We start from the raw sequence: 16920 nt of genomic DNA, 5'->3' as shown, positions 1-16920 counted from the left end.
ATGTGGAGGGGATTATAATCAATGTAATGAAACAAGGTATATGAATGTTTGAATGTGAAACCAATGATGTGCCCTGAAAACTTTCACTCAATCCACAATAAAAACCTTAAAAAAAAAAAAAAATTGTTCTCAGACTGTGGACTCTCTTTTTACTCTTGTGATGAAATCTTTTGATGCATGTGCCTAAGTCTTAGGAGGTCCCAGTCATCTATTGTTTACATAGACTTTTATACCCTTCTTTTTTCTCCTCATTCATTACTGTAATGTTTTCCCATATGGTGGGACCCCCACCACAAGCAGCATTTTAATGGCTGCATAAGATTATGTTTTACAGCTGAAACATAATTTACTAAATGCCATTATAAATAATGCAGTAAATGCTTTGTATGTAAAGCTTTGTCTCCATTTGGGCTTAGTACTTAGGATAGCTGCCCAGATGAGGAATTACTGTATCAGATAGTACAAGCATTTTTAGGACTCTCAGTATATCCTGCTGAATGTTTCATCATTTAAGACTTTGCCTGGAGTTTTTCTAATCTTGTGTAGGGCTCCAGGGAGCACAGCCAGAGTGTGTACCAAATCTGAATTCCACCTGCTCACTCACTCGGTGCAGGGGAACACTCTCTCACACACTCTGTTGGAGGGAGTGTAAATTGGCACAACTTTTCCAGACGGCATTTTGGCAACTGTCAAAAGTCATCCAAAGGCCTGTGTGCCCTGACTCACGATGGATGCTAAGTAGATATAGAGATTCAACATGTCAGTGTTAGTAGCTATGGAAGATGTGGACCAACATAAATGTCCAACAGTAGGGGGAGAATAAAATCACTAAGCAGCTCTGGTAGCATAGTGGTTACGAATCGGGCTGCGAACCGCAAGGTCAGCAGTTCAAAACTACCAGCTATTCCGCGGGAGAAAGATGAGGCTTTCTGCTCCCATAAAGATTTACAGCCTCATCACCACCACCACCACTGGTAAACTGGAACCACTGAAAATTATGATGATAAAGACCGTATAAGGCGATGGGAAATGCTTATAGCACAAAGAATTTCACTTTCTCAAACCTCAAGGTCAATTTAGAGAAAATAAAATTGTGAGTATCACTGGATTCTTGTTGGGTCCTCTCAGCCCCGTGTGACTGAGTAGAAGTGCCCCGTAGAGTTTTCTTGGCTGTAATCTGTATGAAAACAGATCATCAGCTGTGTCTCCCATGGAGCTGTTGGATGAGTTTGAATTGTAGACCTTTTGGTTAGCAGCTGGCGCTTACACTTAATCACTGTGCCAAAAGGATCATTTCATTTTAGGGTGAGCTTTACCCAACATAAACTCTTCCTCAGGTTGGAAACACTTTTCATCAAGTTCATTGTATACTTCTTAAGCATCTATTTGTTGTTGTTGTTGTAAGTGCCATCGAGTTGGTTCCAACCCATAGCGACCCTGTATAGGATTTCCAAGGAACAGCTGGTAAGCTTGAACCGCCAACCTTGCAGCTCAAATCGGCTTTACAGTCCAGCGCATTAACCCACTGCTCTATACCAGGACTCCAAGCATCTATTAATCTTCTTATTCATTCCCTTTCTGCTGAACACTTAGGTTGCCTGACAACTTTTCCTTTGGATAAGCATCACTGCACTGAACATCTTTGTGTATGGAGCTTTGTCCATCTAAATAAGCATACTGAGAAAAAGCATTCTTAAATCTGGGTTGGTCTAGTTGATTACAACTCAAAGCAATCCTATAAGGCAGAGTAGAACTTCCCCACAGGGTTTCCGAGGCTGTCCTGTCTCTCTCCCACAGAGAAGCTGGTGGATTTAAATAGAAGACTTTGTGGTTAGCAGCCCAATGCTTAATCTTGGTTAGAGACAAAAAAACTAAATGACATAAAACAACATCAAATGGACCAACTAAGAGATGTACAGTTGTGCTTGTTTGTTTGTTTGACTTGGAGGAACTTTGAATCATCAAAACTTGAAGGGCCCTGAATAGCCAGGACTTTCCTTCACTCTTCCCTGTCTCCTAAAGATCTGTGATACTCCTGTCTCCCTTTTCCTAACCCCCCAGAGAGCACCTGCCGGGACTGGGACTGCCCAGCGCATCAGTGCTCGGGGACCACCCAGCCGCAAAGGCAGCCTCAGCATTGAAGACAACTTTGAGAGCATCAGTGAGCTAGGGCCCCTGGAACTGATGGGCCGAGAGCTGGAGCTGGCCCCCTATGGGACCCTTCGGAAGTCCCAGTCTGCTGACTCCCTGAACTCGGTCTCCTCTGTAAGCAACACCTTTGGACAGGACTTCACACTGGGCCAGGTGGAGGTGACCCTGGACTATGACGCTGCCTCGCACACCCTCCATGTGGCCCTGCTGCAGGGCAAGGACCTCCTGGAACGAGAGGAGGCCAGCTTCGAGTCCTGCTTCATGCGTGTTAATCTGCTGCCTGATGAACAGATTGTGGGTATTTCCCGGGTAAGTGGGGGCTGGGGCTGCCGGGGAGGCAGGCAGGCGGGCGGGCATCAGGTGGGCATCAGGCGGGACCCTGCTCTGAGTGGACAAGGCCGGCTGCACAAGGTGGAGGTGGATCTGGCCTCATGGGAAGCTGCCCCCACCAGGCCAGGAGGCCTGCAGACCATATTCAGAAAGGGAACCAGAGAGAAGATTTGGACCCAGATCCTGGAGCTGAAGGTGCGGACTGTAGTGAGGACAGACTGGGCATTTGGGGCCTCCACCTCAGGACTCCCACTAGGCATGATTCTCAGCTCAGATACAGCTCTCAGTACAGCCTGTGCTAATCAGTCCCCTGGACCATGTGGGGGTCCTGGCAGCAAAGGTTGGCATGCTCAAGTTGGCCAGTAGGAAGAGCATTAACCCCAGTGGGTGGGTAGGTGGAACAGGAGTCTAATAACAGTGGTGGTTCCACTCCAGGGGTGAGGGCAAGAGAAGAAGCTGGGGCAATGAGTACCCCACCTCCCTCCAGTGACCCTCACCAGCTGACCCCACCCAAAGCCAGAAGCCAGGGGAACCCCCTTGGTACAGCTGCAGGGGTCAGCCGCTGGGGCCAAGAGCATAGAGGAAGGGGAACAAACATTTCAGGAGACAGCTAGCAAACCCCACCAGACTGGTCCCTCCCACCTTGCCAAGAGGGAGCAAAGTCAACGTGAGATCTGCCCTATAGCACAGCAGTGTGGTTAGGGGCTGGGTGGGGGTCCAGGCCCCAGGAGGCTTTTGAGATGGGCGAGGACCACGTGTGGGCTCTGACACAGAATGGGAGGAACCTGAGGACCTACAAGACCAGAAATGCCTCTCATTCCTCAGAGGCCCACCTGTATCTGCCCACCTGGACTGTATTGAACTCAGGCTGGCCCCCACTGGCCACCAGCCATGTGTATGTGGGTGCCAAGCTGGGGTGGCCCAGCTTCCAAGAGGAAATGCAGCAGGAGGTTCAGAGCATAGACCCTGGAACCCTACTGCCTGGGTTCAAATCCAAGTTCCACCATTTCGTACCTTTCCCCTTGGGTAAGTCACTTAAACTCTCTGTGCCTCAGCTTCCCCATCTGTCAAATGGAGGTCTTAATGATTGTGGAGGCAGTGACTTAGGACTCATAAAGTCTTCAGTCCCATCCACCCCAAGCCCCACCCACTGACCTGGGCTTCCTGGAGGACTATGGTTGGTTCTGGATGTTGGCAGCTCAGGCACTCTGAGAATCGGCTCGTGGATCCCCCCACATCTTAGAGTCTCTCATTCATCTCCTGAAGTTGATAGGGTGAACTGTTAAGGCATCTCACAGATGGGGAAAATGAGGCTCAGAATCAAGCTTTGCTCAAGACAACCCCAGTGAGTGAGCAGATCACAGGTTTGAACCAGAAACCTCCGTCCAGAGGAGAATGGATGGGTGGGGAGCCCAAGACCTTACAGGCAGGGAGCAGAAAAGGGGTCAGTTTGTCCAAAGCAAAGAGTTGGGGCAGCGGGATCCACTCATGAATGTTGAGGTCAGGGAGTAGGAGAGGTTTTGGGGAGAAACTTCATCCCGTGGGGCGAGGAACCGTAGAAGGTTCTGGAACAGGGGGTGACTTGGGAACATAAGAGTGTGGCTCAGGGCACTTGGAGGCAGGAAGGCAGGCTTCACAGCCTGGCCAATCCCACAGAGATTCAGACCAGGTACCAGGGATGAGAGCTCCTCTCATTAAATACTGTCAGCCTATGACTCAGGCAGCCCCCACAGAAAGGGGAGCAGTGCCTGTGGGTGCTCCTCCCGGGGGGGGGCCTGCCCACAGCTTCCTGGGAGGAGGCCAATGGCACCCACCAGATAGGACCAAGCTTGGAAATGAGGTCAGTGCAGCTTTCCCTATTTACTCCGTTCATCCTTCCATCCATCCAGACACCCGCCCACCCAGCCCACAGTGGTCAGGGGCTCTGCAGTGTACGGGGTTGAGGGAGCTGGTCCAACGGCTGTTGTATAAAAAGTCATGAGAACAGAGGCTACCTACAGAGGCTGGTGGCCTGGGGTGCAGCGCCTGGTCCCGCCTGAGGGTCAAAGAGACTTCCTGGAGGAAGTGGTACCAAGCTAAGTCTCAGAAGGTAAGTGGACGCTAGTTCAGAGGAGCGGGGAGCTTGGCAGCAGAGAGGATGCCTTGGACAGAGGCCTGGCATGCTAGATATTATTTAATACTAGGGCAATGGGAAGCCATTGAAGGATCTTAAGTAGACAAGTCACATGATCAGACATATATATGTTTATATAAAAGGTCACCCTAGAGACGGCCAAAATGGGGCCTTCCACTGGTTGGAGTCTTGCTCAGGGAGCTCTTGACTGCACTGAACCGGTGGTCCTCCCAGGCCCCATCCCCAGCAGACTCCTGGGAGACCATTGTGGAAGCTGTAGGCAGGGGGTCCAATCTGCTCTGGCTGGCTAGTGGCTGTCCCTGGGACCCTGGACCTTTCACACTGGCCACCCAGTGGACTCCAGCTCCGCAGGAAAAACTGAAACTTCAAGAGAGCCACAGGCAGCCAGGTTTTCAGACACAGAAAGTCATAACCACCAGGAGAACAAACTGGGGTGTTGTTCTTTTGACTAGCTCTCAAATGCTGTGACATCTTTGTTGCCAGGCTGAGGATGGGGCCACTGCTCAATCATGGAAGGCAAAGACATGGGTTTCCTCATACATTCACTCCTGACTTCATCGTGGGGACCACCAGGCATCTTGTGCAACCTGGCCTTGTCGTTTCATAGCAGCCATGAAGCAGGGCTAAGAACGTGCCAGACCCCTTGGGTGACGGGTCATGAGCCACATGACTGGCATTCATTCAGCCACTCCCTCTGCACCGGGCATCAGCCTAGGAACTGAACACGTGTTGTCTCATGGTGGGTGTTGGTGATGTTAGGTGTCACTGAGTAGGTTCCAGTTCTAAGTGAACCCTCTTTACCACAGACTCCAACACTGCTCAGTCCTGTGCCGTCCTCACAACTATTGCTGTGTGAGTGCATTGTTGCTGTCAAAGCATAATTCTCCAGGAAGTGGTGCCTCCTGATGACATGTCTGAGTACATAAGATAAAGTCTCTCCATCCTTCCTTCTAAGGAGCATTCTGGCTATACTTCTTCCAACACAAATTTATTCATTCTTCTGATATAGTCAGTAATCTTCTCCAACACCATAATTCAAAGACACCAATGCTTCTCTGCTCTTCCTTACTCATTGTCCAGTTTTTGTATGCATATGAGTCATTTAAAAATACCATGGGTTGGACCAGATTGTGGAAGCTTCTAATGCCAGGCCACTAGACAGACCATCACTAAGGGGAGGACAGAGGGCATTTAAACCATGGAAGGTCCAAACCGAGCCCCCAAAGGAAGGATGACCACTCAGATTGTGGAGACAACGGAGCCAGGACTCCAGCCTAGGTCTCTGGACTCCCTGTCCTGTGTTCTATCCCTACTGCGGCCTCCCAGGCTCTGGCAGCCACCTCTTCTCCCACTCTCAAACTGCCTCCACTGCCCTTTCTTTTTGCAGATCCAGAGGAATGCCTACTCTATCTTTTTTGATGAGAAGTTCTCCATCCCTCTGGACCCTGCAGCCCTGGAGGAGAAGAGCCTGCGGTTTTCTGTGTTTGGCATTGACGAGGATGAGCGGAATGTCAGCACAGGGGTGGTAGAGCTGAAGCTTTCTGTGCTTGACCTCCCTATCCAGCCCTTCAGTGGCTGGCTCTACTTACAGGACCAGAACAAGGTGAGTGTGACCTGCCTCAGCCCACCCACCCTCACCCCATTTCCTTGGAATTCCACTGCCCTTTGCCACCAGACCCCTGGCAGCTTTAGGAGAGTAGGGAAAGAGACCTGAGCCACATTGGAAGAAACTCTACTTGCCCGTGTGCAAAGGAAAGCCACCCTAACCACTGCTTACAGCTTTTCTACTACTCTTAACACCAAACTTTCAGAGGCTCTGTGCTTCTGACAGGGAGGCACTCCTCCGGCCCTGGAGTGGGTTATTTTAGAGAGAGGCCAAGCTGAAGTTTACCTTTTTGATACAGCCATGTTTGGAGAGCATCGTTGTTGAAGCAAATGATCTCATTTCAATCTTTCTTGTCCCTTTGGACTTCCATGTACCACTACTGTGAATGTTTGCCTTGGCCTGGAATAAGCAGTTGGGACCAAAACTGCATCTGATTGCTGCTTTGACAGGCAACCTCTGGTCCACCTTCCAAGGCAGGGCCTCTACTGGTGGGAGGCAGGGGTGGTGCATGATCTGTGGGGTCAGAGTCGGGGTCCCTTCCCTGATCCTGATGTAAGGGCTTCAACAACAGTGCCTTTTCTATGGAGGAGGGGGCTTCTACCCTTTCCTGGCAATCCAGGCCTTTCCATGGACCCCTTGAGTCCTAAAGGAAAAGCCACCTGAGCTACCTGCCTGTCCCCCAGGCTGCAGACGCTGTGGGCGAGATCCTGCTATCCCTCAGTTACCTACCCACAGCCGAGCGCCTCACCGTGGTTGTGGTGAAAGCCAAGAACCTCATCTGGAGCAATAACAAGACCACGGCAGGTAAGGAAGACCCCACTGGTTGCCCTAGGCCTGCCTGGCTCCTGTATGTGGTGGGATGCGCCCTGGACACCCGGAAGCACTAACGGTGTGGGGCACAGTGCCAGCCTTCACACACACACACACACACACACACACACACACACACACACACACGGCTGTTGCTGAGCTCAGGAGCCATGCATGATGGCAGGTAAATGAGGCCTGCTGGGGAAACAGGGATCTGTGGAGGGGGTGGGGAAGCCTTTGTGAAGGGATGGGGGTGGGACCAAGTAACAGAGGGCCTGAGAGCTAAAGGCAGTCATGGGTGGGTGGGCACTGGATAGAGAATCGAGGAGGTGAGCAACCATTTCCCAGAACTAGGGTTCACAATGGAGGCTCTATAGCCAGAGGCAGGGCAGACCCGCAGACCCCAAACAGGGACCAGGGACCCCCAGGATGGGGTGGATACCAGGTCTTCAGGAGTCTCTAGCACCCCTCTCCAAAGCTGTGTCCTAAGTACACAAAGACAAAGCGCTGGGGAACCCCACCAGTAGGGAGGTGCCAGCCTGTGGAGACCCATGCCCAGGCAGGTGCAGTAGGGTCACCGGGTGGGTGGCAGGTGATTGGCAGACAGCAACTGTTATTTCAGAGTCGTGAGTCAGGCTCTGCTGAGTGGGTGCTGGGTGACTCAGGCAGACTGCTGCTCTGGGGCCATTTTTAGAATGAACAGAGTTGGGACTACTGAGCCCCCAAAGCCCCTGGTGAGAGGAGCAAGCGTGTAGGCCTTGAGGCAGGCTGCATGAGCACAAAGCACAGATTTTCTCCTGATGTACATGTGAGCCTCTGTCTCCTCATCTGTAAAATGGGAACCAGAGAAGATGGCAATTGCAGAGGTTTTGAGGGGTTAGCGGGGGATTGGAGTCAGTAGGTAAGCCGAATGGACAGACGAGTGTGATGCTGGTTCTCAGCCTGCTCCCTCCCTCCACCCACCCACAGACCCATTCGTCAAGGTGTACCTGCTGCAGGATGGGAGGAAGATGAGCAAAAAGAAGACAGCCGTGAAGAGGGATGACCCCCACCCCGTGTTCAACGAGGCCATGATTTTCTCAGTGCCAGTCATCGTGCTCCAGGTGAGGGGGGCCGGGCTGGACAGGTCACCTGCGGCGGGGAGCCACTCCATCCCCTCCAGCCTCACTTTTGGGGGCTCCTGCAGGTGATGAGGATTTGCCCCAGCCATCACCTTTCAGGCCAAGAAGTACTTATTTACTCAGCGCCCCCTGGATTCTGAGGACACAGTTGTTCACAAAGAACAAATAGCAAAATCTCCCGACGACAATCCCAATCCACCCAGGAGGGGCTGCTAAACTAAGATCAGGGGGCATTTCCAAAGACCTGGCGAAGAACCAGAGATAGCCCAGGGGCCCAGAGTTCTGGCCCTCAATCCCCCAAGCTTCCTCCCACAGAGGCCCTGTGTTCTTTGTGACTCTCAGAAACCAAGGAGCCCCACACGAGTGGCCCTGCTTACATGCCTCAGAGAATGGAGAGCTCACTACTACCTCCATTGACTCCTCCTATCCTTAGGCAATCTTTCTTATCATCTATATATAGACTTTATTTTTAGATTGTTGGTTGTTTTTTTAAAAAACAACAACAACAAAAACTTTTTATTGTGAATTGAGTGAAAGTTTGCAAAGCAGATCGTCGACGTTACAGTCAACAAATTATAGACTTCATTTCATCTCAATGACTACATTCCCCTCAATGGAACATCATTTAGTACACTTCCGCCCTGTGTTACTGGTTCTATTCCTGCTTTCCCGGCTCTTCTGGATTGTGTCCTTAGGTAAATACTACCCTTTTGATCTCAAATGGTTGGCCAGTCTATGGTGTACCTGCCAATTGCTTGGCTGAAAATTGAGCCACAGAGGTGACCTCAGTTCCAGACCTGAAGGGTGACCAAAGGTCATCGTCTCAGGATCTCACCAGTTTCTTTCTGACCGGTAAACCTGGTCTTTCTTTTTTGGTGTTTTTTGGGGTTTTTTTTATGATTTTGAGTCTTGTTCCACAACTTAGCTCACTCTATCCAGAACCTTCTAATGTGATCCCTTTTAGAGCAGTTGATAGTGGTAACCACGTACCATCTAGTTCATTTGATCTCAGGCCCATGGAGACTAATGTCCATTGGACTTACTATTTCTAAGAGTTTTCCATTTTCTTCACCCTTCTTTCCTCCTCACAGGCAGAGACCAACAGTTGCACCTTAGCTGGCTGCTCATGCGCTTTTAAGATCCCAGTTGCTACTCATCAAAGTAGCGTGTAGAACGTTGTCATTGTGGACTGTTACGCCAGTTGACCATAGTGTCCCCCAAGACTTGGTTTTCTTTTGTTGTTTTCTAAGTGTGTGGTCCTGTAGGATAAGCACTGAACCACCAGGTCATTTTGAACTGAAAGGTCAGCAGTTCAAACCCACCAGTTAGTTGCTCCTTGGAAACCCTATGCAGGATCGCTGTAAGTCAGAACTGATTCAATAGCAGTTAACAAGTGTGTGGCCCTAATATGCATTCATGGTGATCAAGTCTTCTCATTTTCAAATCTCTGTTCTCCAAGCATTTGATTTAGTGTTGGGCACAAGGGGACTTAATAAATACACACAGCAAGGGATGAAATGGAGTTTGGGCCTTGTTTGTCTAGCTTGTACTCATGGTGTGGGCTGCAGGGTGAGGCAGAGCTAGATCAAATCTTTGCTCCGCCATTCCATGACTGAGCAACTTTGGAGAAGTCTCCTCACCTCTCAGGTGAGATTGAGGATTCTGGGAGCATACCTGGCCCCATGCAGGGGCCTGGCATGTGCAGACTGGGACCTGAGAACCAAGGAGGGCCACAGGCACAGCTCCTGGTCCCCAGTGCCCATGTCACCCCCTCCCCAGGACCTGTCTCTCCGTGTGACGGTGGCTGAGAGCAGCAGCGATGGCCGTGGAGACAACGTGGGTCACGTCATCATCGGGCCGTCAGCCAGTGGCATGGGCACCACACACTGGAACCAGATGCTGGCCACACTACGAAGACCTGTGTCCATGTGGCACCCCGTCCGGCGAAACTAGTGATTGGGGAAGGGCCAGGGTGGACACTGGAACCACCTGGAGCCAGGTGTAAGCTCAACTCTGTCCAACACTCTTCTCCAGAGTCCAGCTGGAGCTACAAACACCAGGGTCCTCAAGAGACAGCGTGGTCCTCTGTCCAGACTGCAGTGGAGGAACTGACCTGGCTGTCCAGGGACCCAGGACTTTCCTCCACACATGACCAACTATGGCTGGGCCAGACCCCAGGGAAGGCAGCTGAGCAAGGAGCTGGGCCCTAGCCAACTGTACTCCTTTACCAATATTCCCAAAGGGTTTATCCCTCCACATGGGAGGGCCCTTGGCCTCTCAAAACAGGTGAGCTCCCCACCCCACTCCTCCCGGGAGTCTAGCCACTGAGCTGGTGGTGCACAGAAGCTGAGCGAGTTCTGGATCTTGTGCTGTGCCAGACACTAGCAGCGGTGATGTGAACCAGACAACCGTGCCACGGAGGGATGTGGGCAGGATAAACCCTTCCAGGAGGCCTGCTCAGTGCTGAGTGGTGGTCCAGCCATGCAGACTCAGGGAGTGCACAAGGAAGCCCCCGGGTCAGGTGAGAACTGTGCTTTGAGGACTAGGGACAAAAGTGAGGGTGTTACAGGCAGGAGGCCCACCCGAGCAATGGCAGGAACATGAACTTGGCTGGTGCTGTGCAGGGATAGGAGGATGAACTTCCTGTTCCAAATGCAGCTCTTGGATCCCTGCAGTGGACACAGCCCTCTCTCTGGGCAGAAGATACCAGCCCCAAACAGGTTGGCATGGAGAGCCATTTCCAAGTTATTCTCTGTGGAATTTACTCCCTGAACCTCAACTGATGAAGACCCAGAGGTCCAAAGAGCCTTTTGTGTTGGGCTCCTGTAAATGGCATTGGCTCAGCAAGCCCTCGCTGTGGGCTGCAGGTGACCTGAAGGGGCTGAAAGGGTGGAAAGAACAAAGATTCCAGGTGCCCCGAGGCAGGAGGGGGCTTGTGCGCAGCAGACATCTGGGGCCATTGGATGGAGGAGGCTGAGCAGGATCCAGCCTCAGCAGATGCAGCGAAAGGCAGCCAGGGGGCGCTCTCAGCCCCTCCGTCTGCAACACCATGGGAAACCGAGAGCTTGCACGTACAAAGGGCGAATTGAGGGACAACCCTGGAGGCTTCGAACACCAGACCGGGCTCCTGGATACGGCTCAGACCTCTGGGACTCTGTGACCCCTAGGTCACACTCTCAGAGGCACAGCTGGAATGGAGAAAGGGAAGCAGATAGGTGGGGCTTCAGAAAGAGTCTGATCTACCCTTATGGCCCCTCACAGCTGGACTGTGACCCTCCACACTTGTCTGGCTGTGGCTCCCACCTACCCCCAACAGCAGGGGAGTGTGTAATTCCAGTACCCTCCAGGTGTTACAGCTGACGCAGCCCCTTCCGTGCAGGGGCGATCTAGAAAAGCAAATGGCGGGGTGCACTCATCCCTGGCTGCTCAAAGGGATGGAGGACATATGTCCACTCTATGGGACCACCCACAAATGAGAGCCCTGGCCCCTTGGCCCTGGAGAACTGTGATGGCCCAGCCCCCACCCCCACCCCCACCCCTAGTTAGTTATCCCGGTGTCATGGGATGGTAGAATTGTAGAATTGGATGAAATGGAGTAGTCAGACTGGAAGCAAGATGGTGGTGCCCCCCTCTAGACCCAGCCTTGCCCCTCCCCCCTCCCTGCATGAAAAGTGTGCTGGGCATCAGGGAGGGGCTTGGTGGGACTGAGTATGTTGACTGAAATGATTCTAGAACCAAAATAAAGTTGGGACAGGGAGGGAGGGCGTCCAGAGGCCTCCTCCTCCACCCAAGTCACCTTCATCTCTTCTCAGTTGCTGTGTGGGCACCACCCCCACCCCCCCATTCCTTCTCCTTCTATTGGAGAGTCAGGAAGATCAAGGTCATTAAGCTGCATGGAGGTGGGCGGAAGAAGATAGGGACCAGGGGACATCCAGAAGGGCTTCCCAGTAGTAGCTAGTGATGCTAAGCTGAGTCTTCAGGTCAAGAAGGAGAGTATCAGATGGACATGGCAGGAAAAGCATCATACACTAAAGGACAGGAGTGGGCAAAAACTTGCCCGTTTATCCACTGGCTAGACTCTAGCCAACAGAGCAAGGATGGGGAGGGGAGGAGAAATAAGGGGAGGCAGGGAAGAGGGAAAAGGGTCTTGAAGTTTATGGCATATTAGCACCCAGACTAAGAGCCCCGGTGGTATTGTAGGTTAAGCATTGGGCTGCTAACCACAAGTTCCGTATTTCAAACCCACCAGCCACTCCTCAGGAGAAAGATGAGGCTGTCTGCCTACTCCCATAAAGATTTACAGCCTTGGAGACCCTATGGGGAGTTCTGGTGTGGACTGATGCACTAGACTGCAAAGTCAGTTTGAACCTCAAGGTCAGTGGTTCAAGCTCACCAGTTGCTCCTCAGAAACCCTATACAGGGGTCAGTATGGTTTAGAACCGACTCTATGGCACTTAACAACAACATAGGGTCACAAAGTCAGAGTTGACTCAGTGGCAGTGGGCTTGATTTTTGCTTTGGTTTGGTATCCAGGCATCCCTCACCTTCCATCTACCCCCAGAGCCTGTAACCAATGACACCAGCTGTTCCAGGGCTGGAGGCAAGACCAGGAAGGCTTCATGGAGGAGGTGCAATGTGAGAACTGGCCTTGGAGGGCAGGAGGGAGAGGGACCCCTACTTCAGAGGATGAAATGAAATGATGCATGTCAAGTACAGGAATAGAGCAAGTGCTGAAATCTGTGGAAGAGCCAAGGACGAAAGGCTCTTGGGAGACTGGGTAGAAGGAGGGTCAGATGACAAGCAGAGGGCCTTGGGAATTACAGTCCATTCTGTGTCCCATCCAGATCCCAAGGAGCAGACCTCAGGTTCCACCCTCCTGATACTCACTTTACCCCTTATTCAATCACCCATAATCACTCCACACCTCAAACCAGAAATCCCAGAGAAGCAGACAGCATTGATGGTGTTGCAGGGAGCCGAGTGGCCACATGGGGGCAACAGAGAACCATCCCAGGAGGGATGGAGTCTTGGCCTTAGGGGAGGGTGGGAATCAGAAAATGGGGCAGAGGGGCCAAGGTCAGGGAGCCCTGTAGGCCTAAAGCCTGGCAGATGACTGGGGTGAGGTCATCTGCACCCAGAACCCGCACAGGTCATGTGCTGTGTTCACTCATACAGGTAGTTATTTGTTCATTGAGTCATTTCCTCACTTGTTTATTGTCCTGAGCTAACCTTCCTCCCTTCCTTATTCCTTCCTTCACTTGCACCCTCCCATTTTTCCCCATGCCTTTGTTTGTACAGCCTCATAGTCATGGGTCACAACATCCTGAGCCATTGCAGGGTTCTAACCTGGGCCAAGCACTCCTCTTAGGGGCAGAGATGGATCAGTTTGGGTTCCTGCCCTTGGGGGACTCAGGCTTGATTCAGTGCTGGGAGACCCTGCCTGTCCACCTGCATGCCCAAGGAGGGGCTACTTTGGGGGCTGAAGGCTTGGGGCAGTGACTGCTGGGTTGGGTTCTAGAAGGACTCTGAACTCAGCCTGGACGGGGCCTCCAGGGGGGCTGAGTCACTAGTCTGGTAGTAACCATAGCCACACTAAGCTGGTGGGGCAGACTGCAGCCACCTCCCTACTCTGAAAATCAATTCCAGGAAAGCTGTGGTCCAGGGCACCCAGTGATGTCTTGCATTCCTGAACATTTCCTGCCAACTATGGCCCTGTGATAAGTGTCCCTCTTGCAGAAGCATTATCATAGGGTTGGGGTGAGGCTGGGACTTGGTGTCAGCAGGTCTGGGTTCAAATTGTGCTCTGATACTTGCTAGCCTGGGGCAAGTCACTGCCCCTCTTTGCCTCAGTTTCCAAATATGGAACATGGTGGGGGGGAAGGTGCATCACCTGCCCACCTCACACTCTGAGAGTTGTATAAAATCATGTATATGAGGCATGATGTTAGGAAAGACCCTGGTTTGGGGGTCAGACAGACCTGGGTTCAAATCCCAGTCCTGCCTCCTTGGATCTTAGACAAAGAACGTCACATCTTTGTTCCTCGGATAATCCCAGCCTGCACACAGCTGTTGTTAAGTGCTGTTAAGGTGGCTCTCACTCAGAGTTGACTCTCTATAGGGTTTTCGAGGAGCGGCTAGTGGATTTGAACCACTGATCTTGAAGTTAGCAGTCCAGTGTTGATCCTACAGGACTGCACATTGCTACTATCAGGACATGTTGAGTGAAACTGTGAAAGCAGGACACATACCAAGGGCCTCATTAGTGTGATTATCCCTATGGTAACCAAGACCAAACTCCTGCCCTTCTCTCCGCCCCCAGTTTGGGCTCCACCTGCCTCCCAGCTTTGCCACCCAAGACCTGAGACAGCTTCAGTGCAGACAATGGGGGGGTTGGTGAGGCTGACAGCCGATGACTGGGGGATGGATTCCTCCCCACCACTCCTTTGGGCGGGGAGCCTAACTCAGCGGCTACACATCCAGTCTAGTGCCAAGTTACTGCCCAGCCCGACAGCACTTTCAGGGAGGAAGGGGAACCCAAAGGGTGGTGATGGCCTCTCCCTTAATCCAGGTGAAGTTCTATCAGCCCGACGACCATGACCTTGTAGGGGAGCATTAGAATAGGGGTCCACTAATCAGGACACCACCTATGTGACGGTGGGCAAGTCTCTCTGCCTCTCTACAGTGGAGGTCTTGACTCTTGCCCCACTGGAGTGAGGTTTAAATGGAGGCTGAAGGTGCTTTCTCACCTCTTGATTTTGGCTCTATGGAGAATTACACCATGAAAAGTACAGGGAGGGCGAGGGTGGGATGTGAAACCCAGAATGCTCTAGCTCCTGTTCCTTCACGTTTCAATTAAAAACTCAGTCCAGGACATAGAGAGAGCCTCAGAGCCATTTAAAAAGATTTCAACCCTGGATAACAGGGCTGCTAATGGGGGTGGGACTAGGGGGCTCCCAGTTCTGTGGAGCACTGGCATCCAAAGTGCTCCACCACCTAGACCCTACTGAACCCTCAGCCTCAGCTCCCCAACCAAACCTCTCCCTCCACCTCAGGGAAGGGCTGCCTACCCCCTGGCCACCTCTCGCTCTTGCCCCCATACCTTTGCACGTGCTGTTCCTTGGCCTTGGAGCACACTTCCTCTTCCACCTAATTGGGTATCACTTTTCCCTCTAGACTCAAGCCAACGAGCCCCACTTCTCTGAAAGACTTCCTGACACCCACCCCTAAAGCTCTTATTAGATGGGTACCCCCCCACGCCCACCTGTCTTCCAGTCTAGCTGTTGCTCCTCTTGAACATTTAAGGGACCCTCATATTTGTTAAATAAGAACTGCCCACCTCACCCAGACCCTGTTCTAACTGAAGCACTTTTTTAAATGAAAGGGTCATCACTTTCTTTACATCTCACCCTTGCCAGAGGTGAGACAGATGGTCAACCACCTGCAGCGACACTTCCTAGCAATGTCAGACTCCTGTTGGCAGAGTCACCAACTCTTTCTATATACTTGGCCCATGATGGACACCGAGACCCAAGCCTTGTCTCCACACAGCTTATAGGCTTACCCTCACCCCCTATTCCTAAGGGAAGTGACCAGGCACCTGCTCTCCTTCCTGTAAAGGATCCTTGGTGGTGCAATTGTTAAGTGCTGGACTGCTAACCCTAAAGTTTGGTGATATGAACACACCAGTGGCTCCTGAGGAGAAAACCACAGGATCAGGTCCCATAAAGATTACTGGCAAGAAAACCTTACGTGGTATTTCCACTCTGTCACACGGGGTCGCTGTTGTTTTTTTAGTGGTGACTCATAGCGACCCTGTGTAGGGTTTCCAAGGAGCAGCTGGTGGGTTTGAACCAGCAGCCTAGTGGTTAGCAGTCCGATGCTGATCGTACAGCGCCATACCAGGACTTCACACGGGGTTACAAGGAGTCAAAATCAACAACCATCTCCCCGGATCCCCAGAGGCGGATCTAAGGTATAGTAGATCTGGCACATGCCCAGGGCCCCACTTGAAGGAGGCGGGGCGCCACAGAGCAGTTTCTATTAGTAATCAGTTTCCATCATAACCCTGAGAGATCACTCAGCAAGTTCAAACGAATACTTTTCCTATTTGAGAAGCATTTTCTCTCCTGCTGCCACCTTCTCTCCTCTTTCCTTTCCCCCGCCCCGAGGGCCTCAGCATCCCAACGCGCCGCCAGCCCCCTAGTTGCTCCCGCCCCTGCCCACGCCTCCCCTCCACCCAACCAATAGCAATTGCCCTCTTTGCCCCTGGAACTTTTCCAGCTGTTAGGGACTATTTTCTCTTAATGTAATCTTCCACAAACTGGATGGGAAAGTGACCTGAGGTCTGAGAAGGACCAAGGCCGTGTGGTGCGGGTAGGGGGTCGCGTGAGATCTGGGTTGTTTTTAAAATGGTCTCTTCCATGAAAAAGAATTATTGGGCCCCTAAAGCAGAGTTTTCATTGTTGGATTAATTGTCCAAGGTGGACGATGATACTAAATTTTAAGATGGGTGTCAGAGATTTGAACAGAGGTTCACTTGCAAGGGCTTTCTACGGGTGCAATTGCACTCTTCTCCCACTGGGTGGGTGGAAAGAGGTAACCTGACCCCACGTAGGGAACATCTCTCGGTAGCTGAATGGAGCGTGAACTCCCGTCCCGCCCCCTCCCCGCCTTCGCCTCCGCCCCGCCCACATTCCTGCCTGTGGCCACCGGCGCCTGTCCTCGCGCCTCTTCAGCCGACGATCGTCGCCACCGGACCATCGCGGCCC

The 16920-nt window shown here is 52.0% G+C and overlaps 1 protein-coding gene across 1 annotated transcript in view; it reads left to right on the top strand.

The window, feature by feature from the left end:
- SYT12 (synaptotagmin XII) overlaps positions 1-10323 on the top strand; it is a 22719-nt gene extending 12396 nt beyond the window's left edge. Inside the window, exons 3-7 of the mRNA XM_006860864.1 lie at positions 2062-2460; positions 6003-6218; positions 6905-7025; positions 8001-8134; positions 9932-10323. Coding sequence (XP_006860926.1) covers positions 2062-2460; positions 6003-6218; positions 6905-7025; positions 8001-8134; positions 9932-10105 — 1044 coding nt within the window. The 3' untranslated portion in view covers positions 10106-10323. The remainder of the gene's footprint in view (positions 1-2061; positions 2461-6002; positions 6219-6904; positions 7026-8000; positions 8135-9931) is intronic.
- Positions 10324-16920: the final 6597 nt, after the last annotated feature.

This window comes from Chrysochloris asiatica, unplaced genomic scaffold, assembly GCF_000296735.1.
Source record: "Chrysochloris asiatica unplaced genomic scaffold, ChrAsi1.0 scaffold00040, whole genome shotgun sequence".
In the NCBI taxonomy this organism is placed as follows: domain Eukaryota; kingdom Metazoa; phylum Chordata; class Mammalia; order Afrosoricida; family Chrysochloridae; genus Chrysochloris; species Chrysochloris asiatica.
Note: the sequence above shows the minus strand (reverse complement) of the source record. Positions and strands in the feature narration are given on the sequence as shown.